General features: G+C 32.0%; 1 protein-coding gene across 1 annotated transcript; it reads right to left on the minus strand.

Moving 5' to 3' along the window:
- Positions 1 to 1,899: 1,899 nt before the first annotated feature.
- Positions 1,900 to 24,861, minus strand: LOC148612177 (pre-mRNA-splicing factor ATP-dependent RNA helicase DHX16-like). Its single transcript, XM_088593388.1, has 17 exons — positions 24,587 to 24,861; positions 22,843 to 22,974; positions 22,046 to 22,128; positions 21,251 to 21,404; positions 20,469 to 20,641; positions 18,701 to 19,043; positions 17,221 to 17,409; positions 16,153 to 16,263; positions 13,725 to 13,840; positions 12,854 to 12,995; positions 11,857 to 12,057; positions 10,854 to 10,973; positions 9,897 to 10,037; positions 8,649 to 8,998; positions 7,072 to 7,390; positions 5,666 to 5,842; positions 1,900 to 2,913 (listed from the first exon to the last, which is right to left on the minus strand). Exons 1-17 carry the CDS (start codon positions 24,782 to 24,784, stop codon positions 2,776 to 2,778), a joined length of 3,087 nt encoding a protein of 1,028 aa, XP_088449514.1. The 5' UTR covers positions 24,785 to 24,861; the 3' UTR covers positions 1,900 to 2,775.
- Between the last annotated feature and the right edge of the window lie 17 nt (positions 24,862 to 24,878).

The following is a 24,878-nucleotide window of genomic DNA, read 5'->3' on the forward strand; positions in this document are numbered from 1 at the left end:
AAAAATTTGGCAAAAAAGGCAGTAATTCTAAAACGGGTCGTTGGATCAACTTGAAATAATTTTTAAGGAGGTTCTGAAATTGAATAGTGGAGGTTCAGAAATATTTAAGGAGCTCCTGAAATTGAATTGTGGAGATCATGAAATCGATTTGCAGAGCTCCTCAAATATATTTATGTAGGCCCTGAAATCTTATTTTGGAGGTCCAGATATACTTTAGGAGCTCCTGAAACCAAACTGTGTAACTCCTCAAAATTTTACGGGGGTCCAAAATTATGACCAAATACTTGAAGAGCTCTTGAAATAAAATAGTGGAGATCCAGAAATATTTAAGGAGCTCATGAGATTGACTTGTGGAGGTCAAGGAATATTTGAGAAGCTCCTGAAATCGAACTGTGGAACCCGAAAATTTATGAACGTCCAGAAATATGGAGAGCTCCTAAATCGAACTGTGGAAGTACAGAAAGATTTGAGGAGCTCCTAAAATAAAACATTTATTAAGTGGTTCTAAAATCGAATTATGGAGGTCCAGAAATGTTTATGGAGTTCCTGAAAATGAATTGCAGATGTCCAGAAAATAACCAGAAATATTTAAAGACCTCCTTAAATAAAAGATAATTTTTACTAACTTCTCAAATTCCCTTGTCACAAAATGGCAGATTTAAATTTATGCTAATGATAGACAATTTTTCATTAAAGAAGCAGAGGTGTTAAGGCCTATTTCAGGACCAACAATTTAACATATATTAAGATATAATTTATCAAACTTCATTTTACACTAGTCTTAAGTACCTCAAAACATTTTGTGTCTCCAGGAAGCCAATATACTGGCTTATGTAAAGACTATGTAATTTGAATAGGTAAATATCTAATTTGCTAAGATTTAGTTGATACATTGGTTAATTCGACTATTTCAATTTTAAAATTAATGAAGTATCCTTTTTATTATCCACAAGTGGACACTGGTTAGAAAATAACAAATTTAAGGGGTTTCAATGATATCAAATATTTTGCTAAGATTTAGTTGATACATTGGTTAATTCGACTATTTCAATCTTAAAATTAATGAAGTATCCTTTTTATTATCCACAAGTGGACACTGGTTAGAAAATAACAAATTTAAGGGGTTTCAATGATATCAAATATTTTAAGGCAACTGAATTGCCTAGAACATTTAACATTTTTTGCAAAAGGAGTTTTGGATAATTTTTACATTACAAACACTGACTTTCCATCTATGACATGGATTCAAATTAGTGCTTGACCAAGGTTCAAGACCCTCAATTTCTAATGCAAGACAATTTTAATTGCATTTATCTAGGTCCTAAACAAACAACGTTTTACATTTACTCTTATTGAGGACATTTTCATTTACTTCTAGAGGACATTTCATTAAGGATGTAAAAATGGCTGGGACCTTTCACTCTTTAAAGTATATTTGTACCCCTATATGATTGCCTTGATATTTCAGGCTATTTTGAGCATCTTATTGAGGTTACCAATTACTATACCTATATTTGTGTTTTAAGGAGGTTGACCTAGACTAAGGGGCATAACTCATACAAATCATTGGTACATTTGTTTAAAGCATTTTACATCACTTTCATGTAAACAGTTGATATCATTCTGTTTAAAATGAATGCTTGATAGGCTTTGGTGATATTGAATGTGATACAAACATGGAACTGAGTTATGTCCCTTATCCTAGGTCTACCTCCTAACTCTAAACACCAATGAAATTAAGAAGAAAAGTCATGTGATACATGTGTCACAAAGACCACACCCCTACATCTCTACAGTAGAAGGTCAAACTTAAATAATGTCTGATCAACTTTAAACAGATTATAGACATCAAGCAAAAGTATCTTCAAAGAAAATCATAAAGAAAATGAACTCTGCAGATCTCTACATAGCGAAATTTTATTGTTTTTTGTAATGTAAATTACAAATGTACTTTTTATTATTATAGTTTGAAAAATTAGCACTGGACAAAAGTTGGACAGTCAAATGTACATTGGAAAAATAATTAATAAGCCCTAAACTAAAGATGGTTTGGAAAGGCATTAGATTTAATAAAAAATTCAACATTCTTTAAAAATTCCATAGTTGCTGCTATTTATATTAAAAATTCAGCATGCGTAAGGAAATAAATCTTCCTTTGAAAATGCAAAAGTACTGCTAGAGTTAGACAATTATTTAAAAAAAAAAAATAAAACAATAAGGTAGGTAGGTTTGTTAGTGTAATTGTACTTATTATCACAGGTACTAAATTTCACGATTATTGGTTTATGAACATACTGTAAACGTATTAATTTTCATGGTGTATTAATTTTTGCTTTTTTCGGGATGGACAGAAAATCACAAAAAATAGGACTTGCTAAATTGTTTTTAAGCACTATATAACGCTTATCATTTTATTTAAACCTCAAAAATTCATACCCGTGAATATGTCCACTTGACAGAATATGTGAAAATTAGCATCCGCGAAAATGAATACATTTACAGTATTCACAGGTACTTATTTTCACAGAAATCATAGTTTTTGCATATAGAATAATGGAAGAAAGTACTTATATTTGCGGAGAGCACATGAACATGAAATTCGTGAAAATAAGTATGACACGTAAATGAGTACAATTGAACTGATTTAAGTTTTTTATCAGGCTAGCTGCCCATTGCTCATCCTTGCTTTGCTACTTGTAGCAGTTTTCACAGCACATTCACTATGTTTCAACATTTTTATTGTTGTATTTTTTAGATCTTCACAAGGGACATTATTCAATATTTTCTAGTCACTTCGTCTCTTGACTTTCCTGTATTTTTAGGCATTTTCTTCCCTGATCCATCCTCCAACTCCTTAGCTCTGTAATAATGAGGGGCTACCTCCATCAACCAGCTATTCTCTATTTCTATCACCTTTGAATAAATAAACAAGCAATATGTTAGTTAATGACTACAAGTGCTTTCCATTCAATTAAACTTTAGTATATAAGCTGAGTTGTCAAACAAGAAGTTGTAGTCATTCAAACATTTAGTCAAATTCCACAATATGACACACCTGTATAAAAGCTGGTGTTAAACAATAAAAGGGTGTGTAAAGAGGTTGAAGCAAAACTAATATAATAGTGACAGACAAACAGACATTGGGATGGACTGGGGTAAAACATTAGAATACCACTTATTTGGGGCAGAGGAAAAGATATATGAATCCAATTAAAAAATTTAAATAAGGGTAACAACAAAATAATCAAATACTAATTCAATCCAGAATCAAGTCAAGTGCAAAATAAATCTGGCAAAATTGATATTACACCACTGGAGCAGCTGGTTCCAAAATCAGACAAAAAATAAACAAGAGGCTCCCAGGAGCCTGAATCGTTCACCTGGTTAATTTCTTGTCTTTCAAGGGCAATAATTCTTACAAGGAGCTGTCCAACAATTTTGACTCAATGAACACTTTGGTAGAACTTATCATAAGGATCATTTCATCAATGAAAGTTTCATTCTATTTATTGTAGTTTTCAAGATATTGGCTGAAAACTGCTGAAAACATAACTTTTGCCTTTCAAGGGCAATAACTCCAACAAGGAGTCATCTAACAAGTTTGATCCCCTAAAACTTTCCTAGGTCGTATCATAAGGATCATTTCAGCAATTTAAAGTTTCATTCTATTTATCATAGTTTTCAAGATATTGACTGAAAACTGAAAAAAAAAACATCAATTTTCACCTTTCAGGGGCAATAACTTTTACAAGCAGTCATCTGACAACTTTGATCCCTGAAGACTTGTGAAGGCCTTATAATAAGGGTCATTTCAGCAATAAAAAGAATTTGGCTAAACCTAACGATTTTGGAGATATATGCAAAATACTACTGTCTGACTCCTATGTTCTACTTTTAGTAATGGCAGCCATTTTTTCAACGGATCAAAAATCCCCATATCTGTTCTATGCAGGATACCCCAAGGAACATTCATACCAAGTTTGGTGCCAATTGGTTAAGTAGTGTCAGAGGAGAAAATTTTTGAAAGAATAACATTAAAAATAGCAAAAAAATGTGAACAAAGGGCAATAAATCCAACATGGCTTAACAGATTAAAATGAAAATTAGACCACAGATAGATTTCATGATGCTGAACACTTTTACCCATTGTCAGAATTTGGCTATACCTAACTATTTTGGAGATATATGCGAAAAACTTCTGTCTGACCCCTATGTTCTATTTTTAGTAACGGTGGCCATGTTTTTCCACAGATCAAAAATTCCCACATCATTCTATGCAGAATACCCTAATTAACATTCATATCAAGTCTGGTTCTAATTGGTCAAGTAGTTTCAGAGAAGAAAAGTTTTGAAAATTGTTTAGGAAAATCATATCAAAATTTCAGAATAATTGGTCAACCACAACTAAGTTTATCGCATGGAAACAAAGTGTTCCAAGACAACGACTACACAGACAACAACAGCACCATAGTATTATACAACTCCAAATTTATTGCCGCTGTATAAAATAAAAAAAATATAAAGTATATAAAAAAACACATGTTGATATAATATATAATATAATTGCACTCATAACAAAAATATCCAGAAAAAGCTCTTGTGATACAAAAGTATCCACTCAATATATGGGTGTCAAGGTTGTGCATTTCATTTTTTTCAATTTTTTCTTTGTTTTTTACAGATATATTTTCCTACAATATTTATTATCTTTTTGTATGTATTTCCATCGATAGAATTATTTTGACTTCTTATCGATCAATAAATAATGTATAAGAAAAGAACAATGACAGATTAATACAGAATTCAGAACCATTCATATTCTTTTGTTTTTGATCGATTTCTGGTGAAGACAGCCCAATGAAGACAGCGGCAAGTGACACTGTCTTCACTGGCAAACCAATCAAAAGTGAGGTTGGATGAATGATCTCTTTGAATCATGGAATTACTATTCTTAGCAACTATACAATAACTGATTTTACTGAGGACTTTGTTTTAAGGTATTTATTTTCAACTGACATGACACACATAATCACACAGGCGCATTAATTTGCTCCAGTTATCAACGTCATTCATTCATATAATTTAAGTAATTTTAAACTAAAGGAATATATTCTTTTTCTCGTGAATAGTGAAGATCTGGGATATCTTCCTTTAATGTGAGATATCCCAGATCTTCACTACGCACTCGTTTAAGAACTTAAGTAGCTGTCTTTGTAAGAATCATGCAAAATCTGAAAAATGTGATACACCCCAAAAAAGGCTACATATTTTTATTTTTGTAATTCAGTTGTTTTATGGGTCTATACTATGAAATGTGTAATTATTCATTCAAATCTGCCTACTCTTAGGAGATAATCAACATTAAAAATCAAGTAGATTCTATTGTATTTGAGTGCCATTTACAGAGTTATCTCCCTCAATTTTGAAATCTACAGTGCATTCTATATAATTTTTATCTCCTAAGAGCACGGGTCATATGAAAAACCACATGTTAATTTCTGTTTACTATGACATTTCAAACAAAATATCAAAAATAAAAATATGTAGGCTTTTTACCCATGAATCACATTTTGCATGATCCTTAGCTGGAGTGTTACTTAATAATCTTAATGTAAGTTTCAAGCCCATGATCAGGCAAAACCTCCCTTGTCACAATATAACTGACCTGTCTCATGAATTCTTTCGTAGTAAAAACTAATTCATGATAGATCATCCACCTTGGTCTGTCTTCAAACAAACTACTGTTAGGATGTACCATAACAGTCTGTTGATGTTTAACTGTTCTGTAGTTACCTCCCTTTGATAACCGAGCTGTGTGATAAAAAAATCCTGCAGTAATTGCCTGAAAAAAAATATCAAACAATTACATATGGTATAGAAATCAAACTTTAAGTGTAAGTTTTTGTAAGAATTAGGCAAAATGGGAAAATCAGAAACATGCATGATCCATCAATATAATTTTACTCAAGGATACTTCCTCTATTTGAAAAGACCATTGTTTGATCTCTGCATCACTGGATTTGCTCAGAAATTTTTCCATAGAATGTTAGAAAAATTAGATTTTTGACAAAGTTATCTGCCCTTGAAATGTTCATTTTTCAGTGCATTTTAATGAAATTGTAACTCAGTGTACCAAAATAATATGGAAATTTTATCTATTTTCTTTGATTCTGAGGGAGCAAATTGTCAAATTAAACTTTCAAAATGGTGAGCTTTTTCATACCATGTTTCACTCACTGCCTGATTATTACATATCTAAAGACTGACACATAAATGGGTTGATCATTTGATTGGTTGTAGGAGGAAGTCTCAATTACTTTCTACACATGATACATGAATAGTTCAAAATCTTTTTGTTGGAATTGATGTAAACAATTTGGAAGTTGTTACTAAAGAAATAATTCATGATAGTAATATGTTGGACTCATTTACACACAGGCTTTTATTTTATATCTAGCTTTAGCAAAGGTACAAAATGCCATTTCAAAGGCAAACCCATGTGTAAATGAGAATAACACCATACCTAACATGAATTATTTCTATTCTGATTTGACAAAAAGACTATTTCTGCCTCTGAATAGCCCTGTGGTATCTATTTGGTAATATCTTATTTGATATTTTATAGGACGTCATATTAAAATTAAGCTTTAAATGCAGGAGTTGAGTAGGTCTTCTACAAAGTCTTGCATATTCTTGCTAATTGAGATATCACTCATAACAAATTGGTGATGTCATGATTTGACTGCTAATAGCTCTACCCTTCATAGGAAATGCCTAAAATAATATTAGGCTAATAGCAGATATTTATGCAATTTAAGACAAGAACAATTTATCAATTTAGTAGACACAGCTTTGTACAATTTTTTTTATTTGGTGAATGCGCCATAATATCGGCTCCCTTCCATTTTCAGAATGACGGAAATTTCAAGTCATTTTGTCTCAAAGACAAACAACCTGTCAGTTTCATCATATAGGCCCATGAAACAACTTAATAACCCAAAAAAATGTACCGGTAGCGTTTTTCTGGGGTAAATCACATAGTAAAAAAATTTGCATGATTTTTACGAAGACCTTTCTAATAGCTATTGTATCCCCTGTGGTCACTTCTATTTCTACTCTTTCTAACAAGCCTTCCAACTGATCTCTGACATCTCTAGCTCTCTTCATCGATCGATGCTGTATAAAATTTTCATAACACCACTGTGTGGAATACTCTGTCTCTTCCCATTGCTCATAAACATTGAGCAATGTAATATGATCGCCACCTGGGCGGAAAAAGTTCTGACGAGCCGTATCAGCATGGACAACTTTATCTTTAGGTCGATAGAATACGGCATTGTTCACTGATAACATGGCTGTTATGGTTAAGATTTCTTTTGAGCACTTGTACCTGAAAAATAAATAATAATTTTCAGTATATATTAAAGAATTGATAATGTTATAAACACTGTTAAGAAATTTTTAATTACTGACATCAATCATAGATGTTTATCAAACTGTGTAAGTTTGAGGACTTTGAATTATGGATTTCTCTTTATATTGTAATAAAATGCTCACAGTCCATAATTCAGAATCAAGACAAAAGCCCTGGATAAATGTCCCCCTAGGACAAAAGGCTACCAGACAAAAGCCCTCCATGAGAAATTATTTTATCAATTATGAATAATATTTCTATTAATACAGAAAGTGTAAAATTTGAAATTTGATTTCTTTGCAACTTATACTACATGGACTGATATAAATAAAAAAGTATTAAAACTGGAATTGTAAATTTTAAACAATTATTTCGTTTTGAAATTTTATTTAGTATAAGTTTTAAAGTTTAGATGAATGGTATAATCGATTAGTTATAATGTACTTTGATCTTTGACCTTTCATGATGGTCATAGTTGCTTATTTAACTATGATAACAACTTTCAATTGGTTTGAAATTGAAGTCAATCAGGAAGTAATTAATTGAAACCATTTCATTTTTTGCTTTCATTTCTAAATAGAATGAAAAAAATACAGAAACAAAAAAAAAAAGCAATACAAATATAAAAGGAACACACAACAAAAGAAAAAATACAAAAATACAAAAAAAAAAAAGAAATACATATATTGACATTAAGATGGGGGGGCTTTTGTCCTTGGGGGGGGGGGGGCTTTTACCCAGAGAGCTTTTGTCCATGGGTTTACGTCTGGGGGCTTTTGCCTTGGGCACTTATGTCCTAGACACCTATAACTCAAAATAAATGAAATCTTCTAAAAATTTCAAAGTTTAAAATACATATCTTAATGAGGCATTTTAATAACTGTGTTTACATTCAGTTACCAAGATCTGCACTGACAAAATCTCATTATCAAAATTTGTGATATTGCATAAAAATAAGATTTTTACCAAAATATTTATTCAAAACTTTATATGCACACATTCATACAATAATGATTGAAACAACAAATTTTTTATGTATCTCCATCCATGCGAGAACCAAAAAGTTACACAAGGACATTTAAAAAACCCTCAGTCAAAATATACTTTAGGTAGTTATTGTAGAGACTTTAGATATTTTTGATGGATAGCTATAAATGTAGACCAACACTATAAAAGTATCTTATTTTCCATGATGTTAAATTTCGACTATAAATTGTTTGAACTCTGAACTTACTGTTCTGAAGCCAATATCATTTTGGACATCATTGGATCTACAGGAAACTCAGCCATTCTTCGACCAAGCTTAGTCAATTCCCCATGGTTATTGAGAGCACCAAGGGCATACAACTGCTCAAGTGCAAGGACTAAGGTCTCATGGGGTGGTGGGTCCATAAAGTCAAAATGTATAAGGTCATTAATTCCCAGACTTTTTAACAACAACACAACGTTCCCCAAATTAGTTCTTTGTATTTCTGGTATCGTATTTTCCTCTAATTCATTCTTATATGCCCAGGCTGTGTAGAGTCTAAAACATTTCCCAGCTGACACACGACCTGCTCTCCCTGCTCTCTGGTTTGCTGATGCCTAAAACATTAACTTATCAAAATAAAAAATATATACACCATTGTATGTGAAACATGTTTCCATTCCAAATTTCACTTCCTAAACTATTTAAACAACAGTCCAATTTTGATAATAAAAAAACACAAATATTATTTCATGACAACACCCAAAAAAAAACACAAAAAAAAACACATAGAACTGTGAAAAATATGAAGTTATGATAAATTACAAAAGGATATAAAAGAGGAAACTGAAGAAGAAATAGTAAAAGAAAATCATTTCTAATCATAATAACAGGTGCTAATTAAAAAATAAATTTTAAATTAAAGTAAAATTTTCGTCACATAAGCTTGGTGTTCTATTTCAACGAGTTGCAGTTAAGCTAAAGCACCACACTTGTGTAATAATCAACATTTAAAATATGTTATTTTAACTTGTTGAATAAATAAAATCATTATATAGATAGCAGTATTCCCAGTTAACTAAATTTCAATAGTTTCATATGTGAAACTAATCTGTAATTTCTACCCCAAAAATTTCACCCCAAAAATGTAACAATATAAACATCAATCTGGTGATCACAAAATTAAAATTTTATGTTGAAAATAGCAATTAACTATGAAGATATCTATATAATAAATACGATTATAAATTGGATATTATGAATAACCAATTACTAATGTCAAAATGCTTGAAGGTTTGACTTGTTTGCTGAACAATCTTCATTTTATCATCCACTTCACTTTCATCGCCTGAATATAGCTGAAATATTGCCGCTCGGGCGTTAAACCCCAACAATCAATCAATCAATATGTAAGTAAACATGGCCTTAAATCCGGATGTTATTTCACACTAGTCATTATATTTCGGGTTTTCACTCTTTTCAATTCTAAAATACTAAACATTTAAGGTACTTTACCCTGGATATTGGAGTAACAACCAAAGATTCCATCCCTGTTTTAGCATTATAACTATTCTGTTTACAGAAGCCTGGATCAATTACATACTTAATTCCATCGATGGTCAGAGAGGTCTCAGCAATGTTGGTGGCTAAAATCACCTGAAATATAAACATTTGTCAATCCACTTAAAAAAACAGAAGAATCAGTTTTGTCCCTTATTCCAACAAGAGTGCAAGAAAGAGCAATCAAGGGAACCAAGGTTACAGCGGTAATCAAAAGAATGTAATCCAGGGACGAAGACCAGACATGGAAAACAGACATACACAACAAAGAACATAAAGTAACTAAAATCATACATACAAAGTAACAAAAGCAAATGAGCAACTCCGACTACACTAAAAACTGGGAGCATGGACCAGGTGCACTGGTAGGGTAAGCATCCTCTGTAAGAAAATGTGTTTCTACTATTTATTTTTTGTTTGTGGTCATGGTTAAATGTGAGGTACTTTTAGGGGTAAAATTTCCCCCTCATTTTTTGTGAAAATTGATCTTTGAGTTGAAGCAAATTTTCATTTGTCTCATTAAACTTCTAAACATCCAGCTGAATTGTCACAAAATACCTGTAATGCACGATTTGGCTAACAACATTGGTCAGAGGAACCATTTTTCTTATATTTTATGAAAGAGTCTGCACCAATGTTGACCCAAGAAATACAATTTATCTTGATATTCTTAATCATTTTATTTATTTTATCATAATTCAGGAAGATTTGGATGGCTTCCGTCGGTGCAGACATTGCAAATTTTAATTGGAAGTCCTTTGGACTATCTTGATTAATTCTTAAAATCTATAAATGCTAAGGTCAGGACTGTAAAATAATTTTGAGGACAACCTAATTTACCTATCAAATAGCCCTGTGGGCCACCTAATGAGAAATATAAGTGTCAAATCATGACAGTGCTATAAAACAAACCTTCCTAGCCCCAGGAGGTGTTGGCTCAAATATTTTAGCCTGCATATCTGAAGGTAGGTTTGCATAGATGGGTAAAATAATCAGCTCTTTGATTTTACTACCCAGCTTTCTTGTCCTTTCCTAAAAAAAAATACAGATAACAAATTTTAAATAATAGATGAATATATATACTATATTGTGGGTTATTTTTGCAGGTGTAAAGTTTGGTGATTTTGAGGCAAAAAGGGTTATGAAAAATTAAGTGTTTTTAATCTAGGCAGATGCTAATTGGTGCACTGAGAACTGAAGTCCAGATTAAAAACTTTGCAAAATTTGAGACAGACCACAAAAAATGCCAAAATTACCCGCTATACAGTATGAATAGATAAATAAAATAAAATGAATTGACAAAATTATATTTAACCAATATATAAGAAACTCTTTTTCAAAGTTAACAGCTCACATACTGATTTGTTTACTTTTGTACCTTTTATTTAAAAAAAAAATAAACCCCCCTTCCTTCCCCTAAAACATAATCGTTAAAAATATAAACCAAGTTGCCAAACATGAAGTTGAAGTCAGTTGAGTCTGAAATCCTTTGATACATGTTTAGTCATACATATATTAATCTTTTGCCAAAATATCAAGTTGCTGTGGTAAGCAGTTGCAGAGAAAACTGACATGAAAAGGTGCAAACAGACAAAAGGACCAATGAATGAACAAAAGGACAGATGAACAGATATTTAGGTCAGTATATACCTGCCTTGTTTAAAATCATGAAATGCTTGACTACAGATTATGAAGTCTTTGATATGACTCTGCTAAGGATCTGACCATGAGCATGCTGCAATGAGACCACTAAGGTGCTTATCCCAAATGAATAGAAAAATCTATAACCAGCCAGATCTGGCTCTCATAGGAACTCTCTCAGTAACATTTGATATGACTCTGCTAAAGATCTAACCATGAGCATGCTGCAATGAGACCACTAAGGTGCTTATCAGAAATGAATAGAACAACATACCATTAGCATTTCATTGGATGTTTCAATCTCTTCCTGTCCAGTGAGAAACACCAGGATATCTCCCATGGGCTGTGTAACATGAATCTGTAGCACAGACACAACAGCTGCATCCAAGTAATCAGCCTCAGGAGCTTTGGTGTAAAATATATCCACAGGATATCGTCTTCCAGGGATACGGAAAATTGGTGCATCATCAAAAAACTGTTAAAAATGACAAATTTGGATATTAAAAGTAATGCTATAAGCATTAAATTAAATTGAAATCAAAAAGAAATTTTCATGCATACTAATAGATTTCTTATCAAATGCAAATGTACATGTACAAAACATTTCCAAAAAAATTAACATCACTGAAAGGAATTCCAATTAGTCACATTTTTTTTCTTCAGTAAATACAATATGGATGAGTGTCATTTGTGACACAAACATTTTTACAATATGCTAAATTGTAAAACACAAAAATATTTTTGTTGAAAGAAAATTAGATTTTTGTGTTCCATTTAACTTAAAAAATTCACTCTTAGAAAAAATTTCATTAAACTATCTTGAATAAGACTTATTAATTATTAGTACCAAATACTTATTAAGTATTAAGTAGCAGTCCTTGTAAGAATCATGTAAATTCTGCAAAATGTGATTTTTGTTATTAAGTTGCTTTATAGATCTACATGATGAAATGTATAATAATTCATTCCAATCCGTCTGCTCTTAGTAGATAATCCACATGGAAAATCCAATAGTTTCTATTGTATTCTAGTGTCATTTACAGAGTAATCTCCCTAAATTTGGAATTCTACAGTACGTTCTATATAATTTTTATCTCCAAAGAGCACAAGTTATATGAAAAACCACATGTTAATTTCTGTTCAATACAACATTTCAAACAAAATATCAAAAATAAAAATATGTAGGCTTTCCCATCATAAATCACATTTTGCATGATTCTTACCTGGAGTACTATTTAAATAGCATATTGTTATAACAGTTATAACTGTACCTCTGAGAACTTTTCAGCATCAAGTGTAGCACTTGATATTAAGAGTTTAAGGTCAGGTCTAAATCTAGAAATATCCTTGACAAGTCCAAATAGTATATCTGTATGTAAAGTTCTCTCGTGGGCTTCGTCTATAATCATCACACTGAAAAATATTAAATAGCCTATACTGAAACAACAACTTAAGTTAAATGATGTCAGTGTATATTTATTAAACATAAGAGCAGTAATTTGTAATTGTAATTCTGTTTGGACAAGAATGCTTTGAAATATTAAAAAGCACTGTAATTTTTTCTTTTAGTTTTCTTGGAGTTCTAATCAGACAGCCGGCTTCCATTTCTACCTTGTCCACAGCATCAGACCTGTCACAAGACACCATTTTGAATTTTTTCGGCAACAACTGGGTGCAACTATAATTAGAATCATGTGAGGCTCAGACACAAATTTCAATGTTTTTAAGTGGTTGATAACTAATACTATGTAACCAAATGATTATGGTTGATCCAATGAATGGCCAAATATCATATGACACAGTTTATACATGTCCTTATTGATATATATTTCTTCCATTCTTAAACAGTGATTAACAATGCACATGGAATTAAACAACAGACGTTGATTTCATTACAATGGGAGATTTCCCATCATTTCAGATTTTCCATTTTTTCTACAGATTTCATGGGAGAAACAAATTCTCTTTATTCATATTCTTGATTTAAACTTTTTCTCCAATCTCTATGGTAGAATTTGTATTTTAACAAGCTCGCTAAAGCTCAAATGTAAAAATTAATTTTACCAACTCAAGTGAAGAAGTTATTTAAACTGCTGATTACTGAATTGAAATTGAAAACCTATGTGTGCATTGAAAACTTACCTATAACCAGCCAGATCTGGCTCTGACAGGAACTCTCTCAGTAACATTCCATCGGTCATATACTTAACCACTGTTCTTTCTGATGTGCAGTCCTCAAACCGAATACTGTAACCAACCTTTTTAAAGAGTACAAAAACATTAAACACAACTTCTTTTCTGAAGTATGAATAACTCATTTTGATAAGTCACCTTCCTAGAAAGAGCAAAATTATATTCACATAAGACAGGTGGTCATATATACAGATCAATCTTAAAAAGAATATACAACTCAGGGATATCTAAATAATAATCTTTACAGGAATACAGGTAGTCACTACGACAAGTTGATGATAGCATAGGTAGTTAATAATACAAGTTGATGATAGTACAGGTAATCACTAAGACAAGTTATGATAGTACAAGTAGTCACTAAGACAAGTTATGATAGTACAAGTAGTCACTAAGACAAGTTTATGATAATACAGGTAGTCACTACGACAAGTTGATGATAGTACAGGTAGTCAATAATACAAGTTGATGATAGTACAGGTAATCACTAAGACAAGTTATGATAGTACAAGTAGTCACTAAGAAAAGTTTATGATAGTATAGGTAGTCACTGAGGCAATTTATGATAGTACAGGTAGTCACTGAGGCAATTTATGATAGTACAGGTAGTCACTATGACAAGTTGATAATACAGGTAGTCACTACGACAATTTATGATAGTACAGGTAATCACTACGACAAGTTATGATAGTACAGGTAGTCATTACGATAAGTTGATGATACTATAGGTAGTTAATAATACAAGTTGATGATAGTACAGGTAATCACTAAGACAAGTTATGATAGTACAAGTAGTCACTAAGACAAGTTATGATAGTACAAGTAGTCACTAAGACAAGTTTATGATAATACAGGTAGTCACTATGACAAGTTGATGATAGTACAGGTAGTCAATATTACAAGTTGATGATAGTACAGGTAATCACTAAGACAAGTTATGATAGTACAAGTAGTCACTAAGACAACTTTATGATAGTACAGGTAGTCACTGAGGCAATTTATGATAGTACAGGTAGTCACTGAGGCAATTTATGATAGTACAGGTAGTCACTATGACAAGTTGATAATACAGGTAGTCACTACAACAATTTATGATAGTACAGATAGTCACTATGACAAGTTTATGACAGTACAGGTAGTCACTACCACAATTTGATGATAGTACAGGTAATCAGTACGACAAGTTATGATAGTACAGGTAGTCACTACAACAAGTTTATGAAAGTACAGGTAGTCACTGCGACATGTATATGACAGTACAAGTAGTCACTAAGAATGGTTGATGATAACACAGGTAGTCACTACACCAAATTTATGACAGTACAGGTAGGCATTAAGACAAGTTTATGATAGTACAGGTAGTCACTAAGACAAGTTTATGACAGTACAGGTAGTCACTAAGACAAGTTTATGACAGTACATGTAGTCACTACAACCAGTTTATGATAGTACAGGTAGTCACTAAGACAAATTTATGATAGTACAGGTAGTCACTGAAACAATTAATGATAGTACAGGTAGTCAATAATACAAGTTGATGATAGTACAGGTAGTCACTAGAACAAGTTTATGGTAGTACAGGTAGTCACTACGACATGTATATGACAGTACATGTAGTCACTACGACAAATTTATGATAGTACAAATAGTCACTACAACCAGTTTATGACAGTACAGGTAGTCACTACGACAAGTTGATGAAAGTACAGGTAGTCACTAAGACAAGTTTATGATAGTACAGGTAGTCAATAATACAAGTTGATGATAGTACAGGTAATCACTAAGACAAGTTTATGATAGCACAGGTAGTCACTGAAACAATTTATGATAGTACAGGTAGTCACTATGACAATTTATGATAGTACAGGTAGTCGCTATGACAATTTATGATAGTACAGGTAGTCACTATGACAAGTTTATGAAAGTACAGGTAGTCACTAAGACAAGTTTATGATAGTACAGGTAGTTAATAATACAAGTTGGTGATAGTACAGGTAATCACTAAGATAAGTTATGATAGTACAGGTAATCACTAAGACAAGTTTATGATAGTACAGGTAGTCACTGAAACAATTTATGATAGTACAGATAGTCACTATGACAAGTTGATGATAATACAGGTAGTCACTACGACAATTTATGATAGTACAGGCAGTCACTAGAACAAGTTTATGATAATACAGGTAGTCACTACGACATGTTTATGACAGTACAGGTAGTCACTATGACAAGACAAATTATTTAATGTATGCTACAATAATTTAATCACAAAATATCTTATTTGTAGAACAATGGCTTGTTGAATTAACTATAACCATATTCCTGATATATCAGTGTATTTGTATCAAAATATCTTAAATTGTTGGTTTTTTTTTCATACCTCATTTCCAAGTTTGAATCCCATTTCTTCTGATACTCTGGCAGCAACAGACATAGCGGCAACTCTCCTAGGCTGTGTACATCCAATCTTTTTATCATTCTGACAATAACCCTAAATGAAAATTAATGACAATAAGAATTAAAAACAAACCTATAGCCCCCTTCACCCATGCTAGTAAGAGACTGATCACAGCAAAAGGATTCTTAAGCAAGTCTATAACTAATATAAACCAACTGATTTCTCTGGATGCCTATTTTTGCATTTCATGATGTCAATTCAGTTTCCCTGTAATTTAATTTTGTGAGTTATAAATGCACACTTAAACATAAATTCTATAAATAGACCATAATGTATGAACATATCAATGGTGACTTATTTTTGCAAATTTTTCTTGATTACAAAAATAAGCAAAAACAAAGTGCATGGGAAAATAAATTGGTTTTCAGTATACTTAAAGTGTTTCATATTATAAACAAACTCTATAAATTTCAAAGGTGTGTTAAGCATCAATAGTGTTGTTAAATGCAAGACAGATCAATGATAAGGCCTCTAAGGCCCATTATTATGTTATACTGTTCATTTTCTGTTTAAAACAGTTCAAAATCAATCATTTCAATAGTGTGGGTACTAATTTGGTTAAAAAAAAAGCCTTTTCACTTGAAAACTGACAAAAGGTATAACAAAATGCTTTGCTGGGCACAGCTTCAATTTGACTGCAGTGAACCAATCCTGAACAGTTGGGGCAAGTATGGACACCATTAAAGCTTGATACAGCTCTGAATTTTGATTATAATTAAACATTTAACACAGGATAAGAATTTGACCAGAATCAGTTGTCCTTTTTTTAGGCAATTATTCAAAAGCTGTTCAAGTCACAACCCCTAAAATCAATGCCAGCCTTCCTTTTCTGATATCTCACCTTCTAATATTTCATAAAGATCTACACACTTATACTCAACTTATTGTCTGGACACGAAACGTCTATGGATGATGGATGATGACAGCATGATTTAGCATTTTTGGGGTCATATAAAAACTGCTTATTCTTTATCCAAATAACCTACTTACAGCTTGATATAAATATTGTGGTATCTGAGTTGTTTTTCCTGATCCAGTTTCTCCCTCTATAATAAGAACCTGGTGTTCATCAATAGCATCTATCAAATCTTGTTTGAATGGGTAGATGGGTAAACTTTTCTGCGTTTCTTCAATCGTTTGCTTCTTTTTCTCCCTTTCTGACATTTCGGGATCATCACCCTAGAAATAGAATATGTTTATATAAAAGATTATTTTACATTTACAATTTTACACTAAAAAATCTAATGAAGGTAAGCAAGGACAAAATAAAAAATATTTTCCATAAAATCAGAATTTACAATTCTAGAAATAATAATAGAGGTTTTTTTGTATTTTTTTTTTTTGTGTATACCATGAAAACATGAAAGGATTTGTATAATTAATATTTCTTTTACAAATATTTTTTTTTAACATTTAACATGTTATCATTTTAAGATCGCACATACATTTTTTGTACCATTAAAAACTTTACACAAATAAATGCAATTAAAGCCAGTATTGAAACTACCTAAAATTTCCATAAATACATATCTTTATTATATGTACATGCATATAACTTTGGAGGGTTTTTAATGAACACTTTCCCTTTACTATTATATGTGCTAAACAGAGATGATATAAATATATTCTAGCTATAGGTAAGAGTTGATATTTTGAAGATACATGTATTTAAAAAAATGCCATAATAAAGTGAAACCGGTCTAAAGGCAACTTTTAAAATACAAAAAAATTCTGTCTAAACATGAATTTTTTTATTCCTTTCAAATTACTTTAAACGTATATATGTACATGTATTTTTGAAAATTGGGTAATAAAACACACATCTAAACCAAATAAATTCAAAGGAGTTGGGTTTAGTTTGTTTTGTTTGTTTGTTGGGGTTTAATGCCCGAGCAGCAATATTTCAGCTATATTCAGGTGATGAACATGAAGTGGATGATAAAATGAACATGAAATGATGATGAATTGAAAAATGGGATGGGACACAAGGATAATGGGGTCAACAAATTTTGATTGCCACTGGAAAAAGGGGAAGTGGGTAGGGTCGGGCAATTTAGCCTCCTGTGGCGGAGCCCTATGGTTCCTACTCCGGGAGAATACCACAGTAGGGTTTTTTAACGTGCAAGGAACGGTGTACCACTATGGTTTGCGGTCAGGTTTTCCGTATTATAGCCTGACAACCCCAGCATGTAACACACCAGGGGTACCTCATTCCACCACCTGGGCACACAACTCAGTTGCTCTGTGGGCAGAGCGCCCTAGTCCCCGGCAAAGGTTCTGAGCACTATTTAGTCGCCTTTTACGACAAGCTTAGTGCTGCTGCAGGCCTATTCTTTTGACACCTGAACCTGCACGGTCGAGTTGGGTTTAGAGATTTCACTGTATTATTCATGTGACATGCAGGTCAAATAGGAAATTGTATTTTGCTATTCATTACATGTCACTATAACAAACAATGAATCTATCATACCTTTCTTGTTCCTGGCATCTGTAAAGCTTGGACAAACTCTATTTCCTCGTCCATAATCATATCATAATCTTTGACAGATTTTTTCTCCCTGGCTTTATCCTTGGCATCTTTGGCCCCAAATCTCATCAATGCAGCTCCCACATGTTCCTCTTCCCACCTCTTCTGTTCATAATTTGGTCCCTTTTCTGTTTCATCTTCCTCATATTTTTCTGATGGCTTAACATCATCTTTTGGCATGTAGTAATGGTCTGCTTTTTGTTTTTCACCAGCTTTACGATGTTCTTTAGCTAACTTCAGTACTTTCTTTTTGTATTCTAACTCCTTTCTTTCTTTATCGGTGAGTCTGAAAAAAGTGTCAGTTTAAAATAATATACATACCCCAATAATAATTAAATCCAACAGAGCTGCCTGCATAGACAAAAAAAAGTTTGACAAATAATTACATTAAAATGTGTGTCTTTTCAATATGAGTATAATGTGAGTTATTCATATTCATAGCTTTTCTGTGCACACTGTTAGATATTGTGATATTAACCATTAACAATATTTTGGTAAATTTACTCTAGATTTATATTGTATTGTTCATATCACAACACATATGTTATGCCGGAGCTTGCCGAGACTACTCACACTTTTTGTATCGCACTAGAATTCTAACAAATAGGCTTTTGGTGCAGGGTTATGTTGTTACAAGATTGAAGTCATCACTACAAAAGTTTTATGGTCATCATCATGAACTCGTGGATCGCTACAGTGTATCCGTCTGTGCCATGAAAACTGATTTGTTCAATGTGTCATAGTTTTCCTTTCCTCTTTCGTCTACCCCAGACTTGACTTTTTATGAGCAACTTGGCAGGTGTTTCTAGAAAAGCAGAGGACTGTTACCCTACTGGAGCATCTGGTCCATGCTCCCAGTTTTTAGTGGAGTTCGAGTTGCTCATTTGCTTTTGTTACTTTGTATGTATCATTTTAGTTACTTATGTTCTTTGTTGTGTATGTCTGTTTCCATGTCTGGTCTTTGTCCCTGGATTACATTCTTTTGATTAAAGCTATAATCTTGGTTCCCTTGATTACTCTTAGCACAACACAATAAAAATGTCTGACCTGTATATAATTTTTCTATTATAATAAATTAAGGCCTTAAAATTAAAATGTCTGAGTTTAGGATAACCCCATACTTTATGCCTGTCTATGCAGACTGTACTTTTCATAAAAAAAGAAACAAAAATCCAGACTTTTCTACCTGATGAATTTTCAAGTGTTATACTAAACACTCATATTTTTTGCCTTCAATAAATGCTATACATGTTTGCCATACAAAAAAATGCCTAGGTTCTCAGCCCACTTTTTAAAAAAAAATTGATGTGGGAGAGAGGTATTTTTTTTTGGGGGGGGGGAGAGAAATTTCATTGAATTGAACAATTATGTAAATGTAAAGAATGTTGAGAAGTAAAATACTCCATGGCATCAAAACTTTACTGGAATATGAGATGTGGCAAGAAATAAGAGCCATCTCTACACCAAAAGACAAACTTTCATTTTAAATGATCAATGTTAAATAACAGCCTCATTTGCATCATATTTTTCACCGTTGTTTTCGTGCAGATGATTCTGTTAACTAATTAAAAATCGATTAAGGACTGGATATGAAAATTTGTGGAACAAATATAAAATTTACGAATTTTATCGTAACAAAAATGGCAGATACAGGAGGGTTTTAGGGATGCAGCGGCGCCTGAAAACTTAGCATATTTTTTTTTAGCCTTACTTCATGTCACCAAATAGATACTCTTCGTCAACAATCTCAGCCTCCAAATCTTCTAACTTATCCCTGTGTCTCTTTTTATAATAATCTCGTCTAGACTTTTTACGTAACTCGGGAATGATATTAGATCTGTCCTCTTTCTCTAGCTGTAACCGCTTAGCTGCCTCTTCATATGCCTAAATATATTTACTAAATTATAATGGAGCAAATTTTTTTTGGTCATTTTATTCACAGTTATCTCCCTTAGACCAAAAGAAAAAAAAAATACTTGTGCCAACTTTAACGGATTGACTGGTCTTAATTTTAAGAGTGTACAAATTCTTTTATGAACGTTAATCATCATTGTTTTCACCTTATGAGTTATTAAAAGCACAAGTCCATTGTCAAGTTGCATATGTACATTTCAAATTGATTTTAACATTACAAATGATGCAGCTTACAAAAAAAAATAACATTACACAAATTAAACACTTCTCCAAGCAGCTAACAAAACTTTTATACAAAATTATTCTTCCACCTACACATATTTCTCAGATTTTTACTACATCACTTAACACATTATTTTTTCTATTTATACATTTTTCCTGATTTTGACATCATGTAACAATTACATATTTTTATTTATAACTTATATCTATTTTCTGGTTTTGACATAACGTAATATACACATTTATATATTTATACCTTTTTTTCTGATTTTACTATAACGTAAAATAAATATTTGTCTATTTATGTTTTTTTCTGATTTTGACATCACACAGCATATACATTTTTTTTAATTATACCTTTTTTTCCGATTTTGACATAACTTTTCTTTGATGATCTTTGTCCTTTTCTCTCAATCTATTGGCAAATTTATCTCTCTCCTCAAGATCCTGTAATCTTTCCTGTTCAGAATCACTGGAGTCAGAATCCATTTTGTCATCAGCATCCAGGTCCCTATGAAAATAAAAGATACATCATATACATGTAATACAAAGTCAATTATCTGAGGATTTCTTATGTGCAAGATTTCCAATAATAATTTTCATTGGTTTGTTCTTCCAAGTTAAATGATAAAATTGATTTTCACAAGAAATTTGATTGGCTGTATTACTTGTCAACAGCCTTAAGGAGATAGACCTGGTGTAAGGGACACAACTCCTGCAAATCATTGGAACATTTGTTTTCAGCATTTTACATCAAATATCATGTAAGCATCAAAGTAACTTGGATTGATTTTATTTTCTTTTAAATGGAAGCTTGAAAGGCTTTGGTGAAATTAAATATGATAAAAACACAGCACTGATTTCAAGAGTTATGTCCCTTACCCTAAGTCTACCTCCTTAAATCAGGATTTTTTTTACATGTATTTGCATGTGTTTTTTTTTTCTTTTAAAGAGTTATATTCTTATTTTACATGTATAACCTTACATCTAATTTCCAATTCTGAATTACAAGCATCTATTAAAGACCTAATGGAACAGTTGATTAATCCAGTTCAAGGTACATGTATGTGTGTAGTACTTGCATGACATGTATGTATATGTACATGTACTTGGTACAATTTTTATAAACATGTACAAAGTACAGGATAATACCTGTCTGGATTAGCATCACTTTCATCTGATGATGACTCCTTTTTTCTTCGAAGATGCTTTTGTCTTTTTTCTGCTTTTCTTCTCTGAAAAAAAAAAGATTTAGCAATAATTTAAGAACCTGTATCTATCAAAGTTGTCACAGTCCAATCATATGGTTTTTAAGCATAAACAGGTTCATGATGTAGATTTAACATATACCATACCGTCAACCAAAATTTTAATTTCTCCACTCTTTACAGTGGAGTCACTCATGTCTTCCACTGTGACTCCACCAAAGTAAAAAATGGGATAAAATTGCTCAATTTCAATAGTTTTCAACATTTTTCTGTCCTTCACTGAAATGTTATTAAACTGCTAGAACCATTAAATATACCTTGTTATATGGACAGGAGAAGTTAATTACAGACAATTTTTGAAATGATGACTCAACTGTGGAGAGTGGAGATACTGTGACTCCACTAAAAATATCTCCACTGTGGAGAGTGAAGTAATTAAAATTTGTGTTGACAGTAGTGTATTCATTCTTTCTTGTAATTTTCAGGAAAAATTAGAAGGATGATACATGTAGTATAAATATCAAGAATGTATTATTCACATAGTACATGTACATGTATGGTAAAAAAGACTAGAAAATAAAAAATCCACAACTCTTTATTTGGGATACATTATAGTTTGTTCTAAGAAATTAGTTCAAAGGTTGTTTAGATCATTTTCAGAGCTCTTATTCAACTAGAGAACATAAGATTTTCAAGTACAATTTACATTAAAACTAAAACATCTGCTTTTTAATCCTATACCTTAGGTTGAATACTGTATTCATCATCACTCCCAGATGACACCAACTTATAACTCTGATTTTTCTTTTGCAGCTCTAGAGCTTGTCTCTCTGCAATTCTTCCTGGTTTTTCTGCAATATCTTTCTTTGGTATCTGTAAAAAAAAATAACTTAAATCTAACATTTCACTATGCAACTGAACCACATTTTTATGATGAAAAAAAACTTAGCATGCCATCATTTTTATTCAAATTTTAATCTGACATGATTACACTTTTTTCAAATGCACCTAAATTGCTATATTTTTTTCATGGTTTACTACAAGTAGTCATCAGTGATGTGATGGATCATTGTAAATGTAGATACATGTACATGTATACATAATACAGGTATGAAATACACGAATTTGCACTTATTATTTTGCTGTGAATAACCCCAGAATTGTCTCTAAGTGATGAATTGAAGTCAAAATAACCAATTTTAAATTGTGATGTCTTTATCTTTCAGTAGAAGAAGAGTTCAGTCAAAAATAGTCCTTTGATGACATACTATTTTCAGGACCAAACCAAGTTTTACCATTCATTTGACCTGAATCAAGAATGACTAATAAAGGAAATTTTGCGGACTTCCGGTCTAGTGTTCCTGATTTTTTACTGGTCCTGTCACATTTTTACCAGTGATATCCAACTGTCTAACAAACCTTCAGAAAGACTGTAATTCTATTGCAATGAAATAGATATAATTATCAAATGAAGACATACCTGTATACATGTACCTGTATTTTCAAGTCATGGGATAAGCAATAAGAGCTTGTAACCAGAAAAACTTAAAGGGTAGCAACTACATGTAAATAAGAACGAATATATTTGTACAGATTTAATCCTGATTAAAATGCTTTCAATGATTTTGCAGTATATTGGGCCTCATTGTATCATGGCAGTCCTTAGTTTTCTAGACTGAGAAAAAAAAAGGCCTCTTGAAAGTGGATCTTTTATTTTGTCTAAATTAAATTACTACAACATTTTAAATTTGCACCAATTTACTATTCTGATGCAGCATCTTTCAAACTTAGTATATGTAGTTGCTTGCCAAAAGGTGCTTAAAAATGCTCCCATTGTATCACTGTATTGAAAAGAGGGTTCTCGAAAATAACTTCTTTCAAAAATTTATTTCACTTCAACAACTGTTCAAAGGATCATGCATGGTAACTTTTTTATCCATATTTCATCTTCATTGGACTTCACAGTAATTTTCTGAATATAACCATAGCAAAATGGGAAAATGGCTGAAATCCAGAGTTTGTCCCCTGTTTTCCTGTCGTTAGGAAAACTGGATAAATATGTGGTTTCAAAGTTTACACTTGATCCGAGTTAAAAGATAACAAATACTGAAAATGTGCATTGTTCCATGTTCTTATTCTAGCAATATCACGATGCAGTGAGACTTGTGATATAGTGGGAAAAGTGTACAAATACATATATCGGCAATAAAATACCGAAATTTCAGCAGTGGGACGATTCAAATACATCAAAATCCTAAATCATGGACTCAATGTGAACACACAAAACAAAGGATATCTACATGTAAAATGTAGAGAACCAAATAAAATACATGTAGATTATACTCACATAAATTAAAGCTAAGGTAAACAAGACATCAAGTCAGATAAGCTGTGCCAGCAATCATCAACGGTTCTCCCTGAGATAGCATGATAATGTTAGGTTGTTCCGCAGCATTAATAAAAAGGTTTAATTATTATTATTTACCTTTTCCCATAACTCCTTGGCAAACTGTAAAGTATTTGTGTTGATGTCAACAGCGCCAGTCTCCCTCAATTTTTCAACAAATCCATCAGAACTGGAGGACTTCTTGCAAAGTCCAATCAAATACTGTGAAATATATTTGTCAGATATACCTAAAATGTCATGCAACTTATCGCTAACCCATGTATCTAATGAAGACATCCCTCAACAAGTGTTGTGTCTGTTGAAGGAACGACTTTAAACGATTTCTACTAAGGGGAGATAACTCAGGAAAACAGTGGTGCGTTCGACTTAT

The sequence above is a fragment of the Perna viridis genome, chromosome 7 (genome assembly GCF_037379345.1).
Source record: "Perna viridis isolate PV_CMFRI_1.1 ecotype Kerala chromosome 7, ASM3737934v1, whole genome shotgun sequence".
NCBI classification, from domain to species: Eukaryota; Metazoa; Mollusca; class Bivalvia; order Mytilida; family Mytilidae; genus Perna; species Perna viridis.